The following is a 16,254-nucleotide window of genomic DNA, read 5'->3' as shown; positions in this document are numbered from 1 at the left end:
CAACATTTCATCAATGGCCCTCAGCAACTTAGTCAGAACAACTCAGATAAACCCCTGTGTGACTGCAAGACACCTACAGGATGACCTGATGAAGGCTGGTACAAGTGCTTCAGTGGCAACTATAAGAGGTGCACTGAATAAACAAGGACTCCATGGCTGGACTCCAAGACGCACTCAGCTCTTGACCACAAGGAACATCAAAAGTCGACTAGAATATGCCAGGAGGAATTTGGATAAGACTACTGAGTTTTGGGTGACAGTTCTCTGGACTGATGAAACCAAACTGGAACTGTTTGGACGTATGGACGAGCGGTATGTCTGGCGTATGAAAGGCCAGGCTTATGACCATAAGGTCAAGCATGGCACTGCATGAAAAGAAGCGTTTGTGTCAATCTGTGTCGCAGAGAAGTGTTGGCACATCCTTCGGTTAACGACTTTCACACGTATCTGCAGGCAGCAAAGGAAACGCTCAGGGTTCCTGCAGTTGTCAAGCCTGTGAGCTGTTGAGATTTGACCCCCCCTGCTCCAACTCCTAGAGGACGCTTTCATATGCAAATGACAATGCTCTGAGCTTCACAAATGCAAATCAGTTTCCCTGAGAGCAGATAACACCAATGTGTAAGAGGCACCAACAAACTATCTGGCTGAGTAAACCAGGCTTAAAATAAATATTAAACCTGAAATTTTAAATTGTTCTTAAGTAAGTAAGTGTGCTATAATGAATTATATTGTATACCACGAACAAAGGTCAATGCAGTCAAAAGAAATGAAACAATGCACTTTATTTCAAATTTTTATTGTCATCCAAAACAATCCTAAATCTCAACAACTGTATAGAGTGGCATGATTACAGTCACTTTTTCAATTGTGCTGGTTAAATGCACAGAGGAAGTGTAAACCACACCTCTACCAGCAAATAAATGATGCTGGGTATGATCATCTGTGTCCTGTAAGCTCCAAACTTCTACTGGCTTTCCATAAAAATATCTGTCCTCCCAAAATACTGGCATCAAATTCACATGTCAATGGCAAACTAAGCTGTTCCATGAATTATAAATGGTACCTTTTCACCACTACTTTCAAAATTGCTATGAAACATTCATTGATTTAATGATTTATTTTTTCAGTGTAATATTTAATCCCCCATGGACTGCACAGTGACAAAACACAGCAGCCGGCTGTTTGGATACAACATACATCTCCACTCAGTTTGATTATTATTTTAAATATAAAGGAGACACAATATAGAGCTTAAATTCCTTCATAATTTGAACTTCAATTGTCTAATTGTTGTTATTAAACTTTCTCAGTATTCCATTAAAACAGTCAACACTTTTATCCAAAGCGACTTACAATAAGTGCATTCAACTATAAGGTTACGAACACAGAACAGCATGAGTGAATCATGTGTGTAAATTTACTAAACACCACAAAAAATAAACCTGGCCTCAGTCAAATACTTATCCCATGAAGTAACCGCTGCTCACGTCACCCGCTCGCGTCATCAGCTGATGGACTCGTCCAATCAGAGCCTCGTAAACGCCGTGCAGCAGCGTCGAGTGTCCCGCAGACAGGAAGCGGGTCGTGTTTAGCTTGTCCCGTACGAGTGACTCTGTCTTCGGGGTAAATAACTTGCTGAAGTCGACACGACGCTGTTCCCTGGAGGAGAAGATGAGTGCGTGTGGAGGCAGAGCCGCGGGCCCGGTGTGGACGAGTCGAGGCGGAGAAGACGGAAGCACAGTCCCTGAGTTACGGTGAGCTAGAGACGCCATGCTAACCACTAAGCTAACTGGTACATCTGAAACCATGTCCGCCACTCTTTGGGATAGCGAGAAAGTTGCTAAAATACGAATACAGCATCGAGTGCTGGAGCAGATCTAGTGCATGTGTAAATATGTATGAATTACTTAGATGTAACAGTTTGTTCTCGTTAAGTTTTTTCATCAACGTGACTTTTTTCTGTATGTTTTCACAGCCTCAGCCCCCCCCCCCCACACACACACAAACAAAGAGGCGTTAGGCTGAGACGCTGAAAGTCCGGATTTAAAGTGCAGAAAATTAAGCCATTGAATGTAAGTAACTGTTTATGAATTGTTTTGGTGTTTTTTTGCTGTGGATCTTCCAACGGTGATGCAGCGCGGCTATTTCCGTTTATTAATAATAAAGTCATGTTACATGTGTTGTTTTCCAGCTGCCTGTCCATGACGTACAAAGACACACTATGAGCCAGTATGATCCGACCAGACCTTACATCAGCATTGAGGAGTTGTCGGAGAAGAAAGAGGGTAAGGTTATATTCATTAAATAATTTTCCAGTTACATGTAAAGGTGTATGTTGTCATTGAACTGTGCTAATTTTACTGAATGTGTTTACAGCTGATTGAAGCGGGACAGATGACATGGATCCATCCTTCCACAGCCAGGAGCACACCGACCTGTGTCCCACACTTCATATAAGACTGGAAGCTACACTGATCTCACAGCTACACACCACAGACGTCTACACACTGGAGAAGAGTCCCACAAAGAAGTCATGACCCAGAGGCTGCAGAGAAACATTTCAAGCCTCACCTCAGATTTTGTACAATATTTTTGCTGTATGTAAATAAAGCTTTCACTCCACATATACCTTGTTCACATTTGTTCCCTGTACAATATGTTCACCTATAGCATCAAGCATCACATGAATGTTTAGTTTTAATTAACTGCAGTGCTTTTGGTAAAGGCTTACTTATAAATAATAATAAATATTAATATATACATTTTTATTATAAATATTGTGTGGGAGGGGCTTACCCCACGTGCGGAATGCTGTGACCCCACGTGTGCACTGCAATGACCCATAAGGTGACCAATAGCAACACTTCTACCAGCCAATCACGAGTGACATTAGTTTCAAGGGTCTGTGGTTTCCTCCAATGGTGAGTAGAGAGAGGTTCTAGCCAGCGGCTGGACTCCGATTCATATGCTAATTAGATCACACGTCGCGATCGGTCCGCGCGGCGGCGCGAGCCCCCCCGCGGCTCTCTCCTTTGTTCTCCAAATCCCCCTTAAGGTCCGCAAACGCCGATAGACCCACCTTGTCTTCACTGGCGAACGCCGAGGTAACATCATGGAAACAGTTGGTTACAGCAGGGGATTAGGCCTGTCCGTAGAGGTTCACTGTGACAATAATACTGCTTTTCGTCTAGTGTGGAGGTTGGTCATTGATGATGTTGGGCTGTTTTTCTGTGGCAGGAACTAGCAATCTTGATCGTGTACATGGCATCATGTCAAGCTTGGTTGAGAAAAAGATCCTGGAACGTCCTGGAGTGGCTTTCCCAGTCAACAGATTAAAATCCTATTGAAAATCTTTGGTGGGATTTAAAGAAGGCAGTTGGAGCACGGAAGCCATGAAACATCACTGAGCTAGAGGTATTTGCACGTGAAAAATGGGCAAAGATTCCAATCGAGAGGTGTAAGAAGCTTGTCCGCACTTACCGAAAACGTTTGTTAGAAGTTATAAAAGCTAGAGGATGCGCCACTAAGTACTGAAGCTGGGGGTTGAATAATACTGCACATGCACATGTGTTGAAAGAGTTAAATTTTTCATTTGGACTTCAAAGTTAAGTCAACTTCTGTTGTCAAAATAAACAAAATACGCATCAATAAATATCTTTTGTTGTTTAATGAGGTTTTTTGCCATTTATTGTCATTATCTGTCGTCCACATCACTATAATGTCTATTGAGGTGAGGGGGTTGAATATTTCTGATTGCAACTGTACACCACCACTATGCCGATGGAGGAGTAGGTGAAGTGTTTAACTCCACAGAACCCCTCTGGAGTCTCAAGTGTAAACGGTGTTGCAGCCAAATCCAATACAATTAGTGTAAATGGCGGCAAATTCTTCAAACATATAAAAACAAAACAGAAAATCAACAGAAAATGCCTCCATACTCCTCGTGTGGTGTCATTAAAGTGTCCGTAAATGGCAGAACTTCAAATTCAACTTGAAACGGCTTTACATTTACATGTTTTGAGCCTAAATGTCCTCTGATATCCTCCTGCCTGGAGCAAATATATATCATGCAAATTCAGTTGTAATTTAATGAGGAAAAAAAAGTCTTAATTTTAATATTTTGAGAAAGTTGTAATATCAGATATAATATAAGAGAATAAAGTCAGAATTGAGAAGCATGTCATTAGATTAGAAGTATAAAGTTGCTATATTATGAGAGTCAAGAATACAAGTCTGTATCTAAAGAGAATTGTAATATTACAATACAATAAAAATGTTTTATATTGAGAAATGTCATATTAAGATAATAGTCATAATTTTATGAGAATAGAGTTGTAATTTAAGAGGATTAGGTTGTAATTAGACAAGTCACAATTTGAAAATACTAGGTTAATATATTGAGAGTAAAGTGGTAGATTTAATAAAGTATTAATTCAGAAGAAATTCTAAATATGAGAATAAAGTTTTAATTAAGTGAGAAAAAAAGTAATATTTCTGGGGGAAAGTAGCATGGAGAGCTTGTGGATGTTCCACTCTTCTTAACTGATTTTTTACTCACGAGTCTTTTTAGTAGATCAATATGGGATATCAAGCAATGACATTCCCTAACATAACATTAAAAAAAATTGTAATAAAGCTTCTTTGTCACCTTGTTCACACGTCAAATATAATTAAATAACACCCGAGTCCACATTGGTTAATTTAATTTATACATACATTTTACACACAAGGACTGTGAAAGCATTTTTACAAATTCTCAGTTCATACATAAATGTAAAAAAAAGAGATAGCTGTCCACATTACATCATCTATAATACTGTGTAGACATGGATGTTTGAACATTAGCACAAAGGGGGGGGGAAAAAGATACAAAAAATATGTATATCTGTATAAATATAAATTCAAGAGTAACAGAATTGTATCATACATTAAGAAGCATCAAAAATGAGCAGAGGCTCCTTAGAGTAAAAATACAAAATGAAAAAGATACACAAGTGAAGCAATCAAGTCAGTTGAAGATTGTCAGTCATCACTCTTTAACCTTAAAAAAAACACATCCAGGAAACACCTCACACACTTTGTGGCACTCACACACTCTGCACAGAGTCGTTATAAAGCTATTTGTTCATGCAGCAGTCTGTCCTGGTCAACGAGCGGTTTAGAGAAGTGGAAGGACGTCTGGACCGGATCACAGAAACAACTGGATGGGGAAGAGTGAGAGAGCAACGTCTGCCTGCTGTAACAGTCACAGTGATGGTGCCATCGAGCAAGTCACCTCATCCACAAGTGATGGATCTGCAGAAGACTGTGGTTAGGAAACAGTGGCTGAGTTTACAGACACTTTCACATTTGAAAAAAGTCTTTCAGTCTATGAAATTAAATTTAAACAGTCCACTACAAATAAAACCATCCTGAAGCTGTATATTGTAACTCTAAGTAAACAGAGTCACGGTAAACACAATTTTTATGGTGTTTTCGTGTCACCCAAGGAAAAAAAGCTACTTTCAGATAGGTCGTTTCAGTCTTTGATCTCAGAAGCTTTAATTCTTTACACACCAAATTTTACCGCACATCTGAAAAAGGGACGAATCCAGGAATATTTTTTTCATCCAATTCTGTAACATTTTGAGATAGGGACTTATTTTGACATTCCCACCAATTTCACAGGGCACAATTTAGGAAACTTGATTAAATCTATTTTTATTTTTTTAATCAAATTAAATTTGCCCATATTTTGAGGGCTTATATCCGTGGCTTATATTGTGTGCAATTTGGTTTTACGGTTTGATCAAAATGAAGGGGTTTGTTGGCAGATGTATGAGCTCTACTGGGAGCAATCTTAGCTCTACTTGGGGTAAATTGCTGACCAGAATAACAACTATAATATTTGTGCATGTAAACAAAGCCAGTGAGAACGTGTATCAGAATTTGCTCTGTCAGTTTCCCCACATCAACAGTAATAACAGATGACTGTGAAGAAGAGATCTTAGAGAAGGAAATCTTTTAAAGATTGTGCTGCTCACTTTAGAAACACAAGGCACATTTACATAAAAAAGCTAAACGTTCAATACATTGTCAAGCAAAATAATAATAAAAAAATCATCTGTAACAAATCTTATCCACACATTTTTCATCATTCAACCAGTTCTGAATCAGATAATCACCGGACAGGTTTTGACTTCTTTAGCGTTCGCCATCGAGTCAAATTCACAATACTGTTGGAACGGCTGGGTATTAATGAAGCGCACAGCTCAGTTCAAAGAGAGCGGTCACCGTTTACTGATTGTCAATAAGCATGAAGTTGTAGGATGACGCGTCATCTGCTGAGTGATACAGAACACTGCATGATTCTGTAGTTAAAAGTACAGAGTTAAAAATCACTCAAACGTTGTGGTCATTTCGGATAAATAAAGAAAATGTACCAAATACCAACTCTTAACTGAAGTTTAACCGTTTGTTCGTAAAATAGAGAAAGCAATTCATTCTTATTTTACAATGACATTTCCTAAAGCCGACCTGCCTCGCTCCTCCTCTAACTTCTATCGTCTCTTTCTGAACCGTGAAACCTTTTCCACGCTCCTCTCTCCTGCGTTCAGGACCAGCCCGGCCGCAGGAGGCAAAGCGAGCAAAGGTTCTGCAAACACTGATCATCGTCGTCGCCGCCTGCTGTCACTGGGCGCGACACACTCCAACATTCATTAGAAAAGGCACATAGCTCGTTACTTTCAAACCCACGCACACACGGCAACTGAGCCAACACTTCTTTTGAAAGGAAAAAAACAGGTACACATGTTATAGCAATTATAATAATAATGTAAATAATATTAACCACATTAATAAGCAGCATGATGTAACTGAAAAGGAAAATATATATAAACCAATATATTTGTACATTTCAGTACTAAAAGCTCAACCAAAAAAAGGATAGTAAGTGTTTAGAAAACTATATATAATGTATTTTTTTTGTATTGCACATAGTCAAACTATCACATGTTTGGCTGTTGTAAGAACGCGTCGCTTTGTGTTGTGATTGCCTCCGGAGATCCGATGAGGCTGGTTAAGTTAAAATGCAACAGTGGGGCTGATCTTTCAAAAATTGCTGTAAAGGTGTAAATCTTGGTCAATCTGAGTGTATGTGTGTGTTTGTACTTCTCAGTCAGAGACCTGAGCTGATGTTTCAGGCCTTTGTGAATAAGTCTTTAAAACATACCATGAGAAACTGTTGTGCTAACGTGTGAAAGAATCTGTCCCCCTCAATAAACAAGACTGATCATATGAACAGAAATATGTATTTTTCATCTGATTTACAAGCAGAAACGAACTGCATGTGAGGCTGAAAGTGAAATTTATGGTTTAAATAAGTGGTTCAGTCTTGGATCAGACTGGAAATCAAATATGGCTGTAGAGCCCTAAGCAAACTCTACAGACTCGTTGTGTCTGTGTAGGTTGTGGATTTTTTCTGGAGGTAACATTTGAAATGGTCAGTCCAGACAGAGAGTCAGTAACATGAAGTATTTCACAATAACGAGGATATTTGTAACAGCATCCTCTGAGGGAAGGAGTATCTGGCTCCATCTACAGGACAAAACATTAACGTCAGTTGGCACAAATTGAGGCAGCTGTGGATGTAGAGGACAGAACAACCAAAAACTATTTGGTTTGGTTTCTTTCTATTTTCTTTTTAAAGGAGACATATTCTGCTCATACTCAGTTTGACAATTCTAAAGAGTGTTTCAGAAAATAAGTCACTTTTCTCAGAGTGTCCATCGCTGCAGCTCCTCTCTCAGCTTCTGTCTCAAACACTTAGTTTTAGCTACTGTCCCTTTCAGGCCTCCATCCTAGACCTGACCCACTTTGTTGTGATTGATCAACTATTTCCAATCACGACAATTCCAATACTACTGATGTCACAATGGTGCAGAAGTATCAGCCGGACATCTGATGAGGCGTTTAAGGACCTCAGGAGCAGTGTTATCTCCGGGGGAGAGGAGCTCCATTTACTGCAGACTTTGGGCTTTTTGGCATTGCAGCACCTTTACAGACAACACACTACATGAAAGAAACACTGAAAAAAGCATCATATGTCTCCTTTAAATTTCATGTCACAAAGGTAGAAATTTAAGAGAAAAGGCACAGAAATATAAAAAAAAATTGAAAATTCAATGTCGAATTCTCTTTCACGCCGAAAACAACTTTTTCTGGTCTAAGACGAATTCTGAGAGAAGAGGCAATCTATCTGCAGAGAGCCGTGCACTTTCATCCTTTGTGACCCGAACACGACCTGTACTGAATAAGTGTGGGTGCGTGCACGCATGCATTTTGTAGCTTATTTTGCAGCAGCTGTGAAAGAGGTGTGTCGCTAGTCCCCACCCCACCCGAATCCCCCTCTGCCTCCCGTGCACGATCAACAAGTAAACTAGTTCCACTCTTCACATTGCCGTAAAAAGCAGCTCAGGTAGAACAGGAAGTAACTTCCCGTGTCAGACAATCACCGTCAAGGTGTTTCGATCGTCAGTAAGACCAAGGGTGGAAGGAATGGGAGAAGAAACTGCTGGAAGAACCAGAAGCAGTCCTCTAACTAGAACCATTGGATCCAGACATCCTTACGTTCCCATGGATCTCAGTGCAACCTGACCAGTCTGAGTCTTGCTCTGCCAACCGCATTCGCTTCACCCTAGATGCAGTCAGTAACGTGCTGAATGTTGTCTCTTGGTCCCGGATCAGGGGAGTCTTGTATTTGAAGTCAGGGTGGAGGCATTATAGATTCCACAAGGTGGCGATGTTCGTGCTCCCTCAAGTTAACAATCACACATGCCAGATATGTATAAACACACACAGACACATAAACAGAAGAAGAGCAGTGGAGGGCGGGAGGGTCACGAGCTGAACGATGAGCGTAAGTAAGAGTTCAGTCTGCAGCTCTACACGTACACTGGCTCACATCCCTCTCCTTGCTCTTCTCCATCCTCTTCATCTTCTTCTTCATCATCCTCCTCGTCTTGTTCCGCCTCCTCTCCCATGCCACTGGCTCCGGTGATGCTCAACGGCATCTCGCTGGCCTCAAGCGGTTTGGGGTAGCGGAAAGGGCAGCCGTTGTCATCAAAGAACCTGCGGAAGGTGAATTCGTAGAAGGCGTGCTCCGGGTGCTTCCCATGTGGGGAGAAGAGGATGTCCAAAGCCCGGGTGCTGTCCCCGCTGTCACTCCATGCCCCGGGGCCACCCTCCTCCTCCACAGGGTCAAAGTTGGACGTGTCCATTGGGTGGGCGATCTTGGGCCGGTAGGGGGCCGGCTGCTGCCGTTGATTGCTGGAGAAGTCCATCTGGGTGAAGAAGGGGTGGGACTTGATTTCGCCGGCTCCATTGGTGCCCAGCCGATCCTCTGCAGAGCAGCAGAGGCGAGCGATTATGTCGACAGACTCTGGGCTGAGTTTGACCTGTGCAGGCACCTGTAGGGTGCTCTCCCAGTTAATGACCTGTGGAAGGGAGAGACATGAGATTACCAGCTACACCCACGTCAGATGCAGGTTTATATAACCACTTGACTTGAGATTGACAGTTTGCCTGCGGCACCTGAACTGACACCAGGCTGACATTCACTCATCTGCTGATCAATGATTTCTATTGCAAATCAAAGCTGGGGATATTTGTCTTCCTCACTGACCTTAATCTGGGTCTCGGTGGGTGTGGAAGCCAGGAAGGGCGGCTGTCCCACAAGCATCTCAAACAGGATAACGCCGACGCTCCACCAGTCACACAGCTGGGTGTAACCTGCACACAAGGCCAAATATCAAATGTATCTATAAGTTTGCTCACTTTACACACACACACACACAATCAGCTATTATAAGTATCTGTACAGACACATGCTGTGATTTAAGCACATTTATTTGAAATCAAACACTAACTGAGGGTGTTCACACACTGAAGCCTTTTTATACCCAATTCTATAGTTTTGGAAAAGTAGGTCTACATTTTTTACTGTGTTTAATCAAATATAGTTATTGTTTTATGCTTTACAGACTACTGTATATGCAAAAATTAAGTATTGTATATGCAAGGGTGGGTCATGTTTTTTACATGATCCCTCATAATAGTAAATGTTAAATTGCCCTAATCAAAGAATAAAGTTTTCTCTCACCCTGAAGATAAAGTTGGAAACTAAAATAAAAGTTTAAAATATAAACATATATTTGGATAAACATACTTTATACATACGATATACAATCTTAAAATCGTCAATAGACAAATGCAAAGACTGAATATTTTTAATTCTTCAGCCTCTGGTCCATTTTAAACGAGTTGTCACATGTCCTCCACGTGAATGTGACTCAAAGCAGGAGCATCTGAACCCTTAAATCTGGATCAAATTTGGTTCAATATTCACAAAATAAAAAGGTTTTTCAGTTGTCAGATACGTATCTGTATTATTATTATTATTATTATTTCTGTTACTGTCTCCATTGAGTATCCGTCTTATTGTCACCCACCTTTGCGCAGCAGCACCTCGGGTGCTATGTAGTTAGGTGTTCCGACCAGGGAGTGAGCCAGGCAGCGCTGGTGCTGCCGGTTGGCGCCCTGCTCCAGTGACATCAGCCGATCACCACAGCGACAGTTGGACACGTCGTCCCAGAAGTCACTGGGCTCCATGCTGTCCTGTCTGATGTGACTTCCTGAAGACAGAAGAAGAGGGACAATGTCGTCAAACTCCACACACAAAAAATACACAGGCTTCTTTCTTCTCCTTCATCATGCTGTACGCTTGTGATGACATCTTAATGTTTCGTCAAATGCAGTGAAGACAACATAATGACGTGCAGTGAAAATAGTTCAAATAACTTGCGGAGGCTTGAGAAATATTTTGTTCATGTTTCTATATTTAGAAAAACTTTGGATGAATATGTCTTATGTAAATTTGGCGAAAAAACATGTTACATTTTTGTATTTGACAAACTAATTTAAAATATCACATATATATTATTGTGGAGGTGAAGGGGCTGGGAGAGCACCTTCACCAAAGAGGATCAATCAGCACAGGTGAGAGCTTTTGGCAGATTGATCTTAACGGTTAAAAGGCAGCAACTGAGCTGCCTTTAGGGACACAGAGGACAGACACTGAGGAGAGACACTCACACAGGAGAGACTGAGCTCAAAAGCTGAAGAAGTTTAAGTTGAGGTTCATTTTGTGTTGAGAAATTAATAAAATATAATAAAAGCGTCTTGGGCTGTGTGTGCGAGAGCCTGTGGCATGGTGCACTGCCACAAATATATACTATAATACTATTTATTTCCTGGTGCTTTTGTGGCTTTTGTGTGGATGTGCATAATAAGATATTTAAGTCATTTAGTAAAAGCATCATAAGCATAATAAAGTGTCTCACCTTTCTGGTAGTACTTGGAGTTGTGTGTCCAGCGGAAGCCCGTGCACAGGCCGAAGTCTGTCAGCTTGATGTGTCCGTCCAGGTCGATGAGGATGTTGTCGGGCTTGATGTCGCGGTGGATGAAGCCCATCTTGTGGACACTCTCGATGGCCAGCGTCAATTCCGCCACGTAGAAGCGTGCAAGAGGTTCGGGGAAGATGCCCATCCGGATGAGCAGGCTCATCATGTCTCCTCCGGGGATGTAGTCCATGACGAAGTACAAGCTGTCCCGGTCCTGGAAGGAGTAGTAGAGACGCACCACCCACTCGTTGTCTGCCTCCGCTAAGATGTCCCTCTCCGCTTTCACGTGAGCCACCTGCATCAGAGGAAGTAGTTTAAATTTGATATTTAACAACTTGTTACCAGCAGTTTGCAATAACTTAAATGATATTCAAAAGGCACATTATTAGTGGATAAATTCAGTCTGTAAGAAAATGAACAATTTAATCACCTGGTTGCGGTTGAGGACGTCTTTCTTGCGAAGTGTTTTCATGGCATAAAGGGCACACGTGTCCACTTTACGCGTCAGACACACTTCACCAAAGGCGCCGATGCCCAGCGTCTTGATTTTGACAAACATGGACTTGTCCATTTTGGCTCGGCGTAGCCTGTTGTAGTTGGACTCCTTCTGGTTCAGCATCTTCCTCATCTGTTCCTGCTCCGCTTCTGACAGTCCGGCCTGGACAAAGATGGTGGAAATTAGTTTCATATTAATGATTAGTAACGCCCTTGGAATGCAGCATGAGCCCAACCCAGCACACCCTGACCTTTTTTGGTCGCATTTAACCCGTTGTGTTATTGGACTGTCTGGGTCTGGCTGTGGTATTTTGTCTCCTCTGAAGAATGTCTTTCAGTCAATTTGAAGTAGGTCAGAGGCCAAAGTCATGATTTAGGACAAGCTCATGCAAACACTAATGTGAACTCACTGACTCCTGACACCAAGACAAAGGTTTTGTTGTCAATCACAAAAAGTCTGGAGGGAGAAGCTTCTGGGCGGCAGCGTCTTGGACAGCACTGCTCCAAACAACACATAATCTTTCTCATCTCAATTGCTATAAGTTGCTCAAGAGCTTTTCCACTGGGTTTTTAGACTTTTAACTACATATGGCTTGTTCACTACTTCTGACCATTTTACAAATGGCTTCTGTATTGATTCTCAACCTGAAGAGAGCGAGCCATTTCTTTCTCTTTCAAAATGAACTTCCAGAGTCTCAATGCTTGCTTAAAAAAAACCCAGTCACAGTGAATAATTTCCTGCCATTATAAATTTTCTGTAATTTAGTTCAGGATGTTCACTTAATAGTGTGAACTTGGCTGTTTAATGAAATAAAAAAATGTTGCTGCTTGCAAAATAGCTGCTACTTTTAACTAGAACTGATCTCAAGCATGTGGTAAACCTCTTTGGGTAGATTTTATATTTTAATGAAGCCTGGATTTAATCAAATTAGCCTGAACACCTATGGAAGAATTTCAGTGAATCCCAAAGTTAAGTTTATTTAAGGAGCTACATCAAATGATATGTTAATTATAAGTCATATATTGCAGCATCCCACAGCAATCTTTTCATCTTTTAATATCTAAATTCTTTCTGACATTCAAAAAAATTAACTATGCTATTATGTGCTTCTATGTGGCACAAAACATTTTCATTAATAACAGTGAGGCTTTCACTTTTACCTGTGTGTGGGTTAATGAGCAGCTGTAAAAATATAGTTTTACCTTCGACATCTCTTGTTCCAGTTGAAGCCTGCGGTTGAGTTTCTGCTGGTGGGTCTTCATCACGTTCTCTATGTGCTGCTCCATGTAGAACTTGAATGCGAAAGGTGAGTAGGTCTTGATGCGCGACTCCCTCTTCTCCTCGTCCCGGCCGTTCTTCCTCACTGGAACAGGTGACGTCTGGATCTGTTTCTTGTCTTTCACAGGTTTTTCTCCCTTGCCCATCTTCGTCTTCTCTTTCACCTGCTGGCTCTCTTCTCCCTTTCCACTCCCTCCGCTGCCGTTGTGTGTGCTCCTGGCTGCAGGGTTGCTGTGGTCCTGGGCTCCGCACATGGCTAGGTCCAGGCTCCCTGGTTCGCCAGCTGTGCCAGACATGAGCAGACTTTTGGGGTACGGTGGGGGTGGGCAGCGCGGCTCCTGAGCAGGCTCGAGTGGGTAAGTCTCCTCCGGCATGTAGGCCAGAGAATCTGATGCATCCTGGCCCTGAGCCGTCATCCAGCTTGGGTGACACGGTCCCACCGCTGTCTTGGGCTCTGGCCTCATCACACGGATGCTCTTGACGGGCTGTTGAATCGGTGGGGAGGTTACAGCCGTGATGGTGTTTGGTTGGCCCAAGGAGGGGTCTTGTTTTCCAGCTGCAGGCGGTGCAGCCATCGCAGGCCGGACAACGTTGGGTCCTGCGGAGCGACTGTTGAAAGAGTTGGTTCTACTGGGGACACGCACTTCCCCCCTGAATGGGCCCTGGGGCTGGGGTTGCCTGGCTGGAGGGGCCCCTTCAGGGCCTGGGGGTCCTGCCCAGTGGTGCTCATACAGGTCCAGGTTGAGGCTGGCTCTGGACGGTGTCATCAGGCTCTGCGGCAGATCTGAGAAGTCAGGGCCCATGGCTGCCACTCCCCCTGGAGACCTGGACATCATGTGGACTTGGTGGGAGGTGGGGCTTGCCTGTCGGGGGTGGGAATGAGGAGGCAAGTACAGGTTAGCGGGGTACCCTCCCCCTCCTCCTCCCCCAGGTCCATTTTGACCCATGGCCCCTTTCCCCTGCATGTTGACGTAGTTGTCTTGGGGCACCATGGGGGGCGGTGCCATCTTGTTCTGGAAGGAGGGGGTCCTCTTAACGCCATAGCTGGCAGGCTCCATCATGTGAGGCCTGGCATGACCGTAGTCGTAGTGTGGACCTGAAACAGGGCCACCTGGTGGCTGTGGCTGGAGTTGCAATGGTTGACCAGGAACATTGTAGCTCATCATGGGACAGTGCTGCTCCATACTCCCAGGGTAGCCTTTCTGTTGCCCCCCTGGAGGGTACATGGTGTTGGCTGGGTTGTTTTGGGAGGCCATCACTGGTGGATAGGTGCCCATACTGGGAGGCCTACCCATCGGGTTTCCCATGGCAGAGCCCTGTGCTGCACCAGGTTGGGGCATCATGTAGTTCATCCCAGGGGGCGCGCTCATGTAGGGTCTGGGCATCTCACCCTCAGGACCGTATCCCCCGGCCCCCTCATACATGGGAGCCCCCATCTGATGATATGAAGGCATCACAGCTGCTTCTCCTGAACCCTCCATCGTAGGCCGGTGGTCCATAGCGTTTGGCATGCCGGCTTTTCCTGTAAGGAAAATAAATATCACTCATAAAACAGAAACGGCATCTTAACTGTGTGGTTAAAAGTCGATTATATGCACACACAGCGAGTGTATGTAATTGAGAGGACGTATTTGTACCTGGTGAAGTCTGCTTGATGACACGGACGATGAGCTCAGTGCGAGGGTCAAGGTAACCCATTTTGCTGATGTACTCTAAGGCTGCTTCGATGTTCCTGCTTCCTGTTTGCTTCAATGCCCGCATCGCCATCTCCTGCAAAGCACACACATACAAATAAAGACAATTTGAGAATCCTATTGACACCTTACTTAAGTACTTTCTCCATTATCCACACGTTTTTCTCAAGTAAAGACACAATTTTCATGTAAAATGTCATCTACACACAGACAGCTGCACAAGATTTTGTATGCCTAAATAATACAATTTAACATTGGGACATCAGTTAGGGAACTATGTGATTGGTGACAACTGGGAAAACCCGGAAATTGAAAGACATTTAAGCACACAAGATCATTGGAAAATCTTGCTTGAGTATCTGCAATAATCACACAAAAAATACATAAACAAAAACATGTATGCTTGCAACACACGTACACGAAATGAGCTGAATCTGCTTAGAATGTGTCCAACCCAAATTTAAAACAAACTTTCAAAACCACTGTGACCCAGTAGGTGGTCAAGCACCTGCATCCACCAAACGTGGGGTCACGTACCAGCGACACACAAAAAGTATACCACAACAAATGAGGGCAAATGACAAATGGAAATGAAATGGGTCAAATGAATGGTGTTTTTTTAATCATGGTTTGTTTTGTGGTAAACATGTGATTTCAAAACGCACCCAAAGAGTTAACCATGACAAATGGAAATGGTAAAGTTACGGAAGAACGAGTTTCTTAAATGCATTCCACCCAATGATTCAGTGGCTGCAGCCTGTCAGCAGGGTGCGGCCCTGTATGCACCTCAGACAGGCTTTATTAGAAATCAGTACACTTATACCTTTTAGGGACAATACTGGAGTTTCTGTTTTACTTCATTTAAAATCAACAGTCTCAAAAACCTACTTGTGCAGATATAGTGAATCACATTTCATCTTTACTTTCAGTCACAGTTACATTGTGTTACAGTTCCATCTAATGTAATCCAGATATCACTGTATGTGGCTCGCATATCTTGTGTTCATCTAACTGGCTTCACACTTGTCATTTGTATTATTAAGGGCCCAAGGAAGTTTAGTGTTGAACTTGGTACCATCACAGGATTTGTTCAATATGAATAAACTGAACTGAATGATCAGCTCAACAATTAAGACATCAGCAACGACAATCGATTCTCCAGTTCAAGGCTTTACGTTCTGAAATGAGCTTCAATGAACTTAAAAAAGGTAAAGACAGCTCTTTGTGCAGCTACAGCTTTCTGAGTCCTGCAGTCAGTCTATATTTTCTGCGACCTTACCACTACAGGTCACATTTACAGTTTCACAATGAACCCTGCAACCAGCATCTCCACAGGCCAGGTAAGAGT

At 42.7% G+C, this 16,254-nt stretch overlaps 1 protein-coding gene across 1 annotated transcript in view; it reads right to left on the bottom strand.

Moving 5' to 3' along the window:
• Positions 1 to 8,365: 8,365 nt before the first annotated feature.
• lats2 (large tumor suppressor kinase 2) overlaps positions 8,366 to 16,254 on the bottom strand; it is a 30,294-nt gene continuing 22,405 nt past the window's right edge. The window contains exons 3-9 of the mRNA XM_061087968.1: positions 14,850 to 14,982; positions 13,137 to 14,734; positions 11,869 to 12,096; positions 11,379 to 11,733; positions 10,488 to 10,670; positions 9,662 to 9,768; positions 8,366 to 9,473 (exon numbers count right to left, since the gene is read on the bottom strand). Coding sequence (XP_060943951.1) covers positions 8,922 to 9,473; positions 9,662 to 9,768; positions 10,488 to 10,670; positions 11,379 to 11,733; positions 11,869 to 12,096; positions 13,137 to 14,734; positions 14,850 to 14,982 — 3,156 coding nt within the window. The 3' untranslated portion in view covers positions 8,366 to 8,921. The remainder of the gene's footprint in view (positions 9,474 to 9,661; positions 9,769 to 10,487; positions 10,671 to 11,378; positions 11,734 to 11,868; positions 12,097 to 13,136; positions 14,735 to 14,849; positions 14,983 to 16,254) is intronic.

The sequence above is a fragment of the Limanda limanda genome, chromosome 16 (assembly GCF_963576545.1).
Source record: "Limanda limanda chromosome 16, fLimLim1.1, whole genome shotgun sequence".
NCBI lineage: Eukaryota > Metazoa > Chordata > Actinopteri > Pleuronectiformes > Pleuronectidae > Limanda > Limanda limanda.
Note: the sequence above shows the minus strand (reverse complement) of the source record. Positions and strands in the feature narration are given on the sequence as shown.